At 31.3% G+C, this 13,008-nt stretch overlaps 1 protein-coding gene and 1 long non-coding RNA gene across 2 annotated transcripts in view; one reads left to right on the forward strand and one right to left on the reverse strand.

Annotated features, from left to right (window-relative positions):
- LOC127731744 (uncharacterized) overlaps positions 1 to 12,558 on the reverse strand; it is a 43,913-nt gene extending 31,355 nt beyond the window's left edge. The window contains exons 1-2 of the mRNA XM_052240579.1: positions 12,234 to 12,558; positions 8,995 to 9,108 (exon numbers count right to left, since the gene is read on the reverse strand). Of these exons, the coding sequence (XP_052096539.1) occupies positions 8,995 to 9,048 (54 nt within the window). The 5' untranslated portion in view covers positions 9,049 to 9,108; positions 12,234 to 12,558. The remainder of the gene's footprint in view (positions 1 to 8,994; positions 9,109 to 12,233) is intronic.
- Positions 1,179 to 11,490, forward strand: LOC127731775 (uncharacterized). Its single transcript, XR_007995751.1, has 2 exons — positions 1,179 to 1,271; positions 9,700 to 11,490. It is a non-coding gene; the product is annotated as an uncharacterized LOC127731775 (long non-coding RNA).
- Positions 12,559 to 13,008: the final 450 nt, after the last annotated feature.

The raw sequence follows: 13,008 nt of genomic DNA on the forward strand, positions 1-13,008 counted from the left end.
CTTCAACAATGGTCAGGTATATATACAATGTCATCACAGAGTCTTCAACAATGGTCAGGTATATATACAATGTCATCACAGAGTCTTCAACAATGGTCAGGTATATATACAATGTCATCACAGAGTCTTCAACAATGGTCAGGTATATATACAATGTCATCACACAGTCTTCAACAATGGTCAGGTATATATACAATGTCATCAAACAGTCTTCAACAATGGTCAGGTATATATACAATGTCATCACACAGTCTTCAACAATGGTCAGGTATATATACAATGTCATCACACAGTCTTCAACAATGGTCAGGTATATATACAATGTCATCACACAGTCTTCAACAATGGTCAGGTATATATACAATGTCATCACACAGTCTTCAACAAGGTTAAGAATGTCCTGTTTATCCATATTTGCAATAATAACATACCATTTGCAAAAGTAAAATAAACCAAATTTATAGTTTTCAGCCATCTTTAGGCATTCATAATTTGGTTACATGTTAAGAAATGTGCAAAAAACCTCAAAGTATACATGAATCTGTTGAGTAAATATTAGCAGACTTTAGACATTTGTCCTGGTTAAAAATAAATTTAGGGGAAATTGGCCCTTCATGTTTAATTTTACACTAAAATTGGTAAAAAATAAACAGCAATTTAGTCTTAACAACAATAATCAGCAAGATGGGTATGACAGGATATACATTGTACAAATATTTCACTGACACCATCAATTCAACTGATATCTAGTAGTTCTTGCTCTAAATGATGATTTTTGACAATTTTTAACATTTTCTCTTGTAATGAGGGGCCTGATGGGGGTGTCTCATTACGATTCATGAGTTGATTTTTTTGTCAATAACGATTCACAGAAAATAATTTCCCATGATCACAGATCACGAAAATATAAAAAAAAAAATCTGTAGAAAAACGGATCACAATAGCGAAAATGAGCCGATCACGAAGAACGAAAATAACCCATCAGGCCCCTCTGTAATCTTTAAGAAAATCAGTGTGATAAGTTTTAAGTGTTGCAAATAAAATTAAAACACTTATATATACAGTCATGTTTATAGTAGATATCTCATCATATATATTGCATGACTTAACGATTCAAGGTTGTATCACACAAGTCAAGGTCAAAAATATTCTTTTTAACCTAGATCAGCATGATCAGATTCTTTTGAAGCTCTTTAAACCCAATGACTGGATCTGGATCCGCAGTCCAATACTAAAATTTGGGTGAAGTAAGATACCTTAATTCCCTCAAGGTATGGTAGCAACTGTTAAGTGGTAGACTTAAAGTGCATTGGTAGTGGTTTATGATTTCGTATCTATTTATACATAAATTCACAAATTAAACATGTGGATGATTTGAAATCATTAATTGCATGACAAAAAGAATAAATTTTACAAAAAGTATAGATTAGTAATCTTTATATGTAGCAGTTGCAATAAATAATTTGATAAAACACAAAAATCAGATAATCATAAAAATCAAAGAAGATTTTACAAAATTAAAATGGATAATTTAAATAAAATGGAAACTCGTGCAAAGCTAAACATCAGAGCAAACTACTAATTGTGAAACTTAATTTCCATAAAAAGAATTATTTATACCTTACATGTAGAATTGTAAATCCAACCAGATAACTAAACATGCAGACATAATCAATCAACTGGTCTGATGGGGAATACCAGAAACCATTCTTATCAATATAATATCACAATTGGTGCTAACGGTATCTACTACTAGAAACTATTAACATGGTCCAGTGAGAGAGATATCTAAACTGGTCTAGATTTAGACTTCATCATCATTTATGGAACAAATTTAGTGATCTGTGTGAAAAATTATCATTTAATTTATCTGATTCAGCAAAATTGTAGATGTTAAATAGCTAAAAATATAGCAACTAATCAATACATGCACTAGATTACATAGAATTATGTAACTCCTCCAGGTCAGATAACTTGTAATTATAAAGGCCATATGGTTCAGTGGAAAACCCAGTATACATAGGGTTAATTAGATCCATATTCTTCATCCTTTTTCATTTCCTTCCACACAAAACTCCAAACTTACTGTATTTGTATCACTTCCCTTTCAACTTATTTTCAATTATACTCCTTAGGCCTAAGGCACCAAACCTAAACTTGATCTGTACCTCATCATAGCAGAAACATAAAATAACAAGAGGCTGTCAGAGTGACAGCCAACCGGATTTTCCTGCAGAGGTCGAACCCTGAACAGTTGAGCAAGTATGGACACAACATTTAAGCTTAAAACTGCTCTGAATTTGGATTGTGATTGAATATTTGACACAGCATAGGTTTGTGACACAAAGTGAATGTGGTCAAAGAACTGAAAAATTTGAAATCGGACATTTACCTATTATGGTCCAATATCCAAAATCTAAGTACATTGTTAGAATCAGCATATCAAAGAACCCCAAGAATTCAATTTTTGATGAAATCAAACAAATGTTTAATTTAGGACCCTTTGGACCTCAATGTGGTATTATCTAATCAATAATGCAAATAAATACAGGTTTAGATTCAGCATTTCAAAGAACCCTATATATATATTCAATTGATGTTGAAATCAAACACAGTTTAATTTTGGACCTTGATTTGGACCAACTTGAAAACTGGGCCCAAAATCAGAAATCTAAATATATGTTTATTGATAGACAATATAAGCTTAGTTTTTAAAGGAGTTCACTTCATAAAAAAAAAATATATATATAGCATTCAGAAAATTAGTTTATACAGAATAACAAACAAACCTACAACAAAATTCTTCAAACAATTTACCAAAGAAAAAAAAAAATCCAAAATGTCATTTATCATTTTTAAAAATCTATAAAACTTATCAGTAATTATCGCTATTTTACGAAATTTTCCTTTGATCTAACTGTCTGATAATTTCCTTTCTCAGCACAGTAGAGTGATATGAAAAATCATATCTAGAAACAAAGGGCGCACGTGCCATTGTCAATGTAATTAACAACGTCGTCATAGGTAAAATAGCGATAAACAAATTATAATTGGTCATTTCAACTCTATTGCTTTTCTCACTTTCGCCGTACCGGCTCAAGTGAGAAAATCAATCTCGTTGAGATGACCAACGATAATCTATAATTATCTTTAAAATGTCTAATAATGAACAGCAAATTTCAAACTATATTTATACTGTCCTACAGAGCCTATCATCATCAACACTTAGGAAACAGAAAATTTTCAAGCAAATCTGTCACTCCAATTATAATTGTGTGACTGATATTTACCACATGCTTTCTTATTTGATAACAGGTGAAAATTATTTAAAAACACTTAGTTTTATCAAACTTTATATATATAATTAATAGTTCCCAATAATTTTTCTTTCATTTGTCACAAACTGATATAGATCTGCAACTTATCTATCAATGTCAACAACTTTATCTACACAATGTAATGTAAAGAAATTTATCCTTTAATAAAAAAAAGATTATTATTATCTAATGAAAATGATATTTGCAAATCTGGACCCCCAAACAGGATCAAGTAAAAATTAAACATTAACACACACAACAAAAATAAAGTACCACGTACATAACAACTGTGACATCTACCTTCAAAACACACGACTTAAAAAAAAATGTTATAGAGAAATTTTTGACCAATCCAACATTTAAACAGACTCTGTCCCACAACAATATTTCTCAATTCTTATATCTATGCATTAATAATTTTCTTCAATCTGTGTTTTATATAGTGATTGATAGGATTTAAATCTTATACCATTTTTTGTCACAAATGACAGTAAAGGATTCAGCTTTTTAATAAAATAACCAAATTTTGCACTTTACTTGCTAGACTTTTCATTTAAATGAAGAAAAATATTATGTGATTTTATTTTATAACATTCATTTAAAAATACAGAAAAAAATGTTTGATTGTTATATTTCTTTTACTTTTTCCTCCACAATTTCTAATTTGGTTTTTCTTATGCATGTGTTTGTTTGTTTTACTATTTTGTAATTTTTTGTTTGTAATATATCAATGATTTTGATGAGGGCCTCATGGAAGACTATTTTCATAGTTAACTGTGTGACCGTCTTTAAATAAAAAAAAATTATCATTATTATTAAAAGGGGAGATAACTCCAATAATTTATAAAGAAATGACACTGCAATGTATATTTATCTATTTTGTTTGAAGCAAGAAAATAAGAGTGACCAATACTTTGCATTTAATTTTTGAAAATAGCACTATATGTTAACTACATATAAAATAAGGACAAGTATCCCAGGGATCACCACAGAATTTATTTTAAGAGTGGCGTTCACGAAAAAAAAAAATATTGAAATTACAATCACATAAGATCTTTATTGTAGATCATAATCTGTTAATTAGGAAAAAGATAAACAAATTAAAGCCATTGTAAAAAAAAATTGTAATTAAGGCATGAATTTATACTTTTGAAGTAAAAATTGTCAAAAATTTTACCTTTTCATCACATTTTTCAAAAATTCAGGGGTGGTGCTGAGAAATTCAAGAGTGGTGCTGAAGATTTAAGGGTGGAGCTGAAAATTTAAGGGTGGAGGAGCTCCACCCTTAAATAGCCTCTGGTGATCCCTGTATCCACCAGAGACCAAATGACATGGATGTTAGCAACTAAAGTGTGCCGTACAGTGTAGTATGTACAATATTGTTAAGTTTAGTTCATACGACATACTACCTAAATGACAGATAAAAATTCTATATTTTTTATCGTGATTGTAATGACAATTTGACTGTCTAATAAAAGCAATTAAGAGAATTCTGAGAATGTCAAATGTCCTGTCAAATTTAGTTTGTTTAAATAAAATGTAATTCTTTGCTGGACTAAATGTCCACTAAGAAGAACTTAATAACCAAATCAGTGAGGCTCAAGTAAAATGGTGTTTGGTCAAATCAAAGCTGCATATTTTCTTGACCAAATGACCTGTTAAAATCTTAGACAGTCTGATGATTATCATTTTATTGTACTACATAATTCCCCCTCCAGGCCTCCATTCCATGGCTCCAGTATTCTCTCCATCAATATTTGTATGGTACTACAGTATTATTGATCTCCTTAAGTTGGAATATTGGAAAACTTGCAGAGTTTTAGTCAGGTCACTTTAATGTTTTATTGATTGTGTATAACTGTTGTGTGTAAGCCTACTTATTTTGATCATGATTATAGCAATGTGTCAATATGAATAATTAGTTATTGTCTGATTATGGATCTCCTAATTAATCTAAAATTTTATGGACCAGAAAATGGAATGGTCTTTTTTTCAAATCATATGTGATAAATTTAAATCAGTCATTTTTTTATAACCGAATACCTAATATCAATGATTCAAATCTATTAATCATTGTTAATCAGTCAGGTATTCAGTATGTTTCATTTTTAAGACAACACCTTATTTTGATTACAAAAAATTCCAATGACCTCAGCCTTTAGATCAGCATTTCAGGAACTTATTAAACAATAAGTCCTACGTATAACATGATTATGAGAACTAAAACTGAAAACCCAAATAACTGGTAATAAAATGTTCCGCTGGGGCGCAGCTTGATACGACCGCAGAGGTCGAACCCTGAACAGTTGGGGCAAGTATGGACACAACATTTAAGCTTGATACAGCACTGAATTTGGATTGTAATTAAATATTTGACACAGCATAGGTTTCTGACACAGAATGAATGTGGTCTAAGAACTTAAAAAATTTTAATTTACCTATTCAAACCATATCATTATTATTTGCTTTTATATATAAATCAGAAATAACCAATTTAAAATGGACAATTTTAAAGAAAAAAAAGGAACCCCCCCCCCCAAATTTTTTGAACCCCCTTATGATTCATCACCCCCAAACTCAATCCCAGCCTTCCCTTTGTGGTATGGTACCTTGCAGTACAATTTCAGAGAGATCCATACACTTGAACACAAGTTATTGTCTGGAAACTAGAAAAATGCTTGTTTTTAGGTCCCTTTTTGGCCCCAAATTCCTAAACCCTTAGGGCAATTACCCCCAAACTCAAACCCAGCTTTCCCTTTGTGATATGGAACCTTGCAGTACAATTTCATAAAGATCCATACACTTACACACAAGTTATTGTCCTGAAACTAGAAAAATGCTTGTTTTTTTTGCCCCTTTAAGGCCCCTAACTCCTAAAATTTTGAGGGAATTACCCCCAAAATCAATCCCAGCCTTCCCTTTGTGGTATGGTACCTTGCAGTACAATTTCAGAGAGATCCATACACTTGAACACAAGTTATTGTCTGGAAACTAGAAAAAATGCTTATTTTTGGCCCCTTTTTGGCCCCTTATTCCTAAACATTTTGGGCAATTACCCCCAAACTCAATTCCAGCTTTCCCTTGGTGATATGGAACCTTGTAGTACAATTTCATAAAGATCCATACACTTACACACAAGTTATTGTCATGAAACTAGAAAAATGTTTGTTTTTTGCCCCTTTTTGGCCCCTTATTCCTAAAATTTGGAGGCAATTACCCCCCACAATCAATCCCAGCATTCCCTTTGTGATATGGAACCTTGTGGTACAATGTCAGAGAGATCCATACATTTACACACAAGTTATTGTCATGAAACTAGAAAAATGCTTGTTTTTTGCCCCTTTTTGGCCCCTTATTCCTAAAATTTGGAGGCAATTACCCCCAGAATCAATCCCAGCATTCCCTTTGTGTATGGAACCTTGTGGCACAATGTCAGAGAGATCCATACACTTACACACAAGTTATATCTGGAAGTTACAAAAATGCTTATTTTTGGCCCCTTATTCCTTAACTGTTGGTACCATAACCCCCAAAATCAATCCTCACCTTCCTTTTGTGGTATTGAACCTTATGGTAAAATTTCATAGAGATCCATTCGCTTAAACTAAAGTTAGAGTGTGAAAACCAATGCGTCTTCGGACGACGACGACGACAACGCCAACGTCATACCAATATACGACCGCAAAATTTTTTTGCTATCGTATAAAAATGAATAATATGCATAGACATATCAGTGGTTGTCAATGGTTCATGTCTGTTATTTTTTTTTTGTAAATTGTTACAGTACAAGTAATACTATTAGTTTTCTCAATGGAATTGTTTCATATTTTTCATGTTGGGGCTTTTATAGCCGACTATACGGTATGAGTTTTTCTCATTGTTGAAGGCCGTATGGTTGCCTATAATTGCTTACATCCACTACATTTTAACTTTGGTGGAGAGTTGTCTGATTCACAATCATACCACATCTCCTTATTTTTATATAAAAAGATGCCTTCCTTTATCTAAATTTCTGGCATTAACCTGACATCTTCTTTAATTCCAACAGAACATTTCTGCATCAACATCCCAACAATGCTCTATTCCTGGCAATAATTCTATTAACATTCAATTCATTATTTATTTATTTATTTTCAATTGGTGAAATTTATAATTAATTAATCAAGCACTGACCTGATCCACTTGACCTCATATATGATGATGAGTCAGTGACCACTGTGGTCATTATATGGATTTGGTGTTTTTCTTTACAATATATGTTCTAGATAGACAAAGTATGGGATGTGTGCATAACATTCTAAGGGTTGTTCCATATAGGGAAGACACTTGGAAATCTCTACTAAAATGTTTAGTGGGTGAAATCTTATGTGTAAGAGAAATTCAAAACTAGACTTTTTAGATATTTAACCAATTTTCAAAGTACATATGAACTTTGCCTTGGAACCATGTGTTTTTTCAATGGAACAGCCTTTATTTGGGTTCTTTGAATAAACTTATTCTTGAATTTTATCAATTTACAAAATATACCACTGTAATAAGATTTTTGAATATTGTCTTAATAAGGCCAAAAATAAAATTAGAATTTTTTGATGTTGCCTTCCTACCCACCTGAAAAACAGCATAACAAAAAAAAAATTTAATGATTTTTCCCGCTCTTACGTCATTTTCTTGTCTATAACATGTAACTTATGTTGTTGGCCAAAAAAAATAAAATCCCTACCTACCTACCCAACCCTTCAAGGCATGGGTAGGCAATATCAACAGAGATTTTTTTTAAGGGTGGCCTAATATATATGTAATAGTACTGATTTTTGTTTTAAATAAATTAAATGTATTGCCATATAATTATAAATACTTATAGTCCTACAACCTGTGGAAACTTATATTTTGGCAAAGCACAAGATTATACTTTTCTCCTATCTGTTTATGAGGTCCATTGCTTGTGTACTGATTGATATTCTTTTTTTGAAAACTTTGCACTATAAGGATAAACATTCAATATCTCAAATCTAAATTTACTTTGAAGATAACGTGATACAAAAAAGGATAAACATTTCTGTTTTCTAAACACAGAGGTCTTAACATATGATTAAGGTTACAGACGTACAGCTGGGATTACAAAATCACCCACATTCATATATTGATTTCTTCAGAAAATTCAAAATCGTTACCCATATACATGTAGATAAATTTCATGGCAAAATCATAACCCATTCATATATTTCTCAGTTCTCTCATACCCAATCTATGATATCTTCATTTGATTTAACAGGATAATTTAACTTGTGCCAATTAAAGTTTTAGCAGATACAGATGTTTACCACATGGGAACATTTATATTAATTAGATATAAGGATCGGTGCACTGCACAGTATGCATATGCATGATATATACATGTACATGGTGCACTGCACAGTATGCATGATATATACATGTACATCTACATCTTGTTATTCCTTTGACACCCTTTAGTTGCTAATATCTATGTCATTAACATATCATTTTGGTGAAATAGCAACTCATTGATGTAAACTGACATCTAAAAAAAAAGACAAATTTCAGCGACACGAGTGTTAACTTTCATATAGGTACAGATCCTGTGTTTCTAAGACTTTTCCTAAAAAATTTCACCATTGTTCATATAACAAAACATATCTATAATTGGTTATATATTCACCTGGTTTATTGTAGAAATGACATCAGTACATTCTCTGTTATCATTGTAATCCATTTCTGCTACCAGGAACCAGAAACAAAGCTAGTAGGCCACGCCCACATTCTGGTAGCAAACCTACAAAATATAATGAAAGACATTGTTTAAATTAAGTTGAAGACAATTGTTTGTACAACAAATCATATAAACATAAAACAAATTCTTCCAAAATATGCACATGTTTTTACTTTGCTTCTGTGCCAGTCTTATTGAAAAACACATCCTTTGTCCATGCTTCACTTACATGGATTTATAAACGCTACATTATACTTTATGTTTTAAAATCCTTTCGGGATCCTCTTATTTTATCCTAATGATACACACCTTCAAAAATTTGAAAGCTGAAATTTCATTGCCTGATATAATAATTACCATAATAGAAAGTAGAATTTTGTCAGATCTTTGTAAGAAAAGCATGGACAGAACTGTATTTCAATCATTGCTTCTGTGCTTTACATAAGAACTTAACAAACTGATTATTCATCTCAAGGTTTCTCAAGTTTCTTGGCCTAACCATAAACATTTGAACCTTTACTGATAAAAGATAAGAAATCATTAAAGTCTTCAGCATGTTTATGGGAGATTAATGTAATAAATGATGCAGATTATTTATAAAACTGAATGCATGTATATTTCTGTCATTTTCAAGGTTGAACTTTTATATTTCAGATATAACACCTCACTCAATATCAGAAAATGTTACTTGAAACTTGTAAATAAAATTGAGAATGGAAATGGGGAATATGTCAGAGAGACAACAACCCGACCAAAGAGCAGAAAACAGCCGAAGGCCACCAATGGGTTTCAACACAGTGAGAAAATCCTGCACCCGGAGTCGGGATTCAGCTTTGATTGCATTGTTGATGGCATCATAAGTAAATTGTGCAATGGTATGACCAGCAAAAAAAAGATTTCGATGTTTTAGTGGTCATTTTTGATAGAAATTGTCCAATAAATCCCATAATTATTTGTCATTCATTGTTTTAGTATTAATCAGGTCATTCCTTTTCTTGTTTGAATTGTTTCACATTTTGTCATCCATGTCATCTAGCATTTGTTTTGTCATGTTTGTCATGTTTTGTCATGTTTCATCATGTTTTGTCATGGGCCTTTTATATTTTACTACAATATGGGTTTACTAATTGTTGAAGGCTGTACAGTTACATGAAATTGTTTAACATCCTATTATAAAGTCTTTCTTTCCTTTTGGGGATAGTTGTCTCATTGGATTTCATACCACATCTTCTTATATTTCTTTGATGTTTTGTACAGAAAATATGGAATATGTACACATATTTGATAATTAAAATTATTTTTTATTAATTTTTTCAACCAAGAAGACAATGACACTGTTTTTCTAACTTTATTTATGACTCAGAATATTAAAATGATTTTTAAACTGTTGCTGCTCACATGGAAGCTATTAAACCAAGAGTTCTAAGCGGTGAAGTTGAAATCGTCCCTTAGTAAATTTTACGGACGCCATCACAAGTTGGTTAACCGTTATGGAATATCCGTTTCACAGATGACAACAGATATGTTCCAATTGTCGTAACTACAATCCTGTCCCCTTTTCCCCGAATGTGATCTACCGAATAAGACTCATCACCAGGATCTAACTACGTAAAATTAATTAGTTGCCTTATTGATAAGTTTCGTAGCTTGTCATTTCAAAACGTTAACATCTTTATCATTACCCAAAATTGGGTTGACATTTCCTAAGTATATATATGAACAAAAGGAGCCAAAGACCATTCTATTTGATACCATATGGACCAACTGCATGTCTACCATTTTTGTAACATGCATGTATTGACTAAACACATGTTTACTATTTTGTAACATATTCACTAAACACATGTCTACCATTTTGTAACATATTGACTAAACACATGTTTACCATTTTGTAACATATTGACTAAACACATGTTTACTATTTTATAACATATTGACTAAACACATGTTTACTATTTTGTAACATATTGACTAAACACATGTTTACTATTTTGTAACATATTCACTAAACACATGTCTACCCTTTTTGTAACATATTGACTAAACACATGTTTACTATTTTGTACATTATTTCTTGTGAATTCCAAAACTTTGTACCAACATAGGTTTTGGTGATTTTTAAAACAGATTTAAATAATAGGAAAGAATCATTCAATGAGGTAAAGAATTCAATTTTGTTAAACATTTTAAGATTTACATTACAAATTGAATTATTATTTTATAACATAGGGTAGCAGTTGCAGTATTCCTGATCACTTCTAATGACCTATGATTGGTTATATTAAGCAATACACAGAAATTTGATTTAAGGTTTATTTGCAGACAGGATTTAGCCTAATTTTATTTTATAGCAATAATAATACAATGTAATAAGATGTTTTTTAATTGACAAAGAAATGATTATTTGCATCTGCTTTTATATAGTAATTAAAGAGTTGGTTTAGACCAGTTTATATTCCCTCAAAAAGGACATGAAAGAAGCCATGAATTTTTATGATTACCCAAGAATTTGCACCATATGTGACCAATCATATGTCTCCATATAAAAGCATTAGTTGTCAAACTAAAAGGGGGTTCCTACCCCTTATCCCCCTTAGGCATTATTGCAAGGGCCCATATAGAGTAACAAATGGCATATTTGTACATATCGGTCTTCCATATGGTACATATATTTTACAAATTTTGTTACGGTACAAAATGTATGAATCATAATATGAAATGGTTATGGTATAAAAGAACTGTAATTCAAAAGTTTCTTAACAACTTCAGGAATTCATGATTTTGTTCATTTCAAATCAAAAAGCCGAAATTGCTGTATAGAAAGCCAATCACCATGATGACTGTGTTTAGTAAAGAAATCATTATGATTAAATATCTACTGACAGCATTGTTTTCAATTGATTTAAAATGTCTAAAGTATGGATAGGGAAGACTAGAAAAAAAAATCTGAAAGCTCATCACAAGAGTATTTATTGCAGCAAACTTCCGATCCATATGTTTTTCCGAGATCACTCGTAAGTTTGAGTGCTTATAAAAGTAATATAAACGAAGATGAATATGTTAAAAAATGTGGATTTAGAATTAATTCTATTTTGACTAGAAACACAATCAGCTCTACTTCTGACAGTTCTTTTCAAACCGAGGTTAAAACTAGTGAAGACAATAAATCCAACTTCATTTTCTCTTACCATTGCTGTAGTTTGGACTACATTTTGTTAGAATCTCTTGTTAAATCATCCTTATTTCATCAAAGTAACATGTTGATTTCGATTCCTGTCCGACATATTGTTTATCATTAACATAAATAATTGGAAACAGAGTCTGATGGGAATCAATCAAATCGATAGGCTAATCACTGGAGCTTTTTTTCTTAATTAATTCATGACAGTTTAGTTAATTATTTAATTCATTTGGCCCCAATTAAAGGACTGTGGTTCAACCCTAATACTTTTCATAATAATGCAGCTTTTGCATTTCTAATCTAAAGCTGTAGGTTTTTTGGAATTGTGTAGAAACCGGAAGTTATGATTTTATAATTAAATCTAAGTCGGAGAGGCGCGAAATTAGAATCACGGACTTTTCTTCGTCAAACACGGTTGTGAATGAAAGAGCATGGTCGCAAGAAAATAATGAGAGGAAGATTCGAAAGAAAATTTTAGATTTTTTTCGTCGTCTACACAATAATTTATTGATTTAGTGCACAAAACATTTACACATTGTATATTCACAAAACTCATCCAAGGCATCCAATAATTATTCAGGCCTGAAAAAGTGTTATGGTGTTTTTCACAAAACATCATCCACGACAGGTTATTCACTCCGTCATCAAACACAACTGTTATCAACTAACAATTATATACCTGATTTATTTATTTCTACATCTTTAAATATGGATATGATTTCAACATTATCAAAATAAAAACTCTTACAGGCTCGCTAAAGGGGTCACATCACTTAAGCAAC

The sequence above is a fragment of the Mytilus californianus genome, unplaced genomic scaffold (assembly GCF_021869535.1).
Source record: "Mytilus californianus isolate M0D057914Y unplaced genomic scaffold, xbMytCali1.0.p SCAF_20, whole genome shotgun sequence".
NCBI lineage: Eukaryota > Metazoa > Mollusca > Bivalvia > Mytilida > Mytilidae > Mytilus > Mytilus californianus.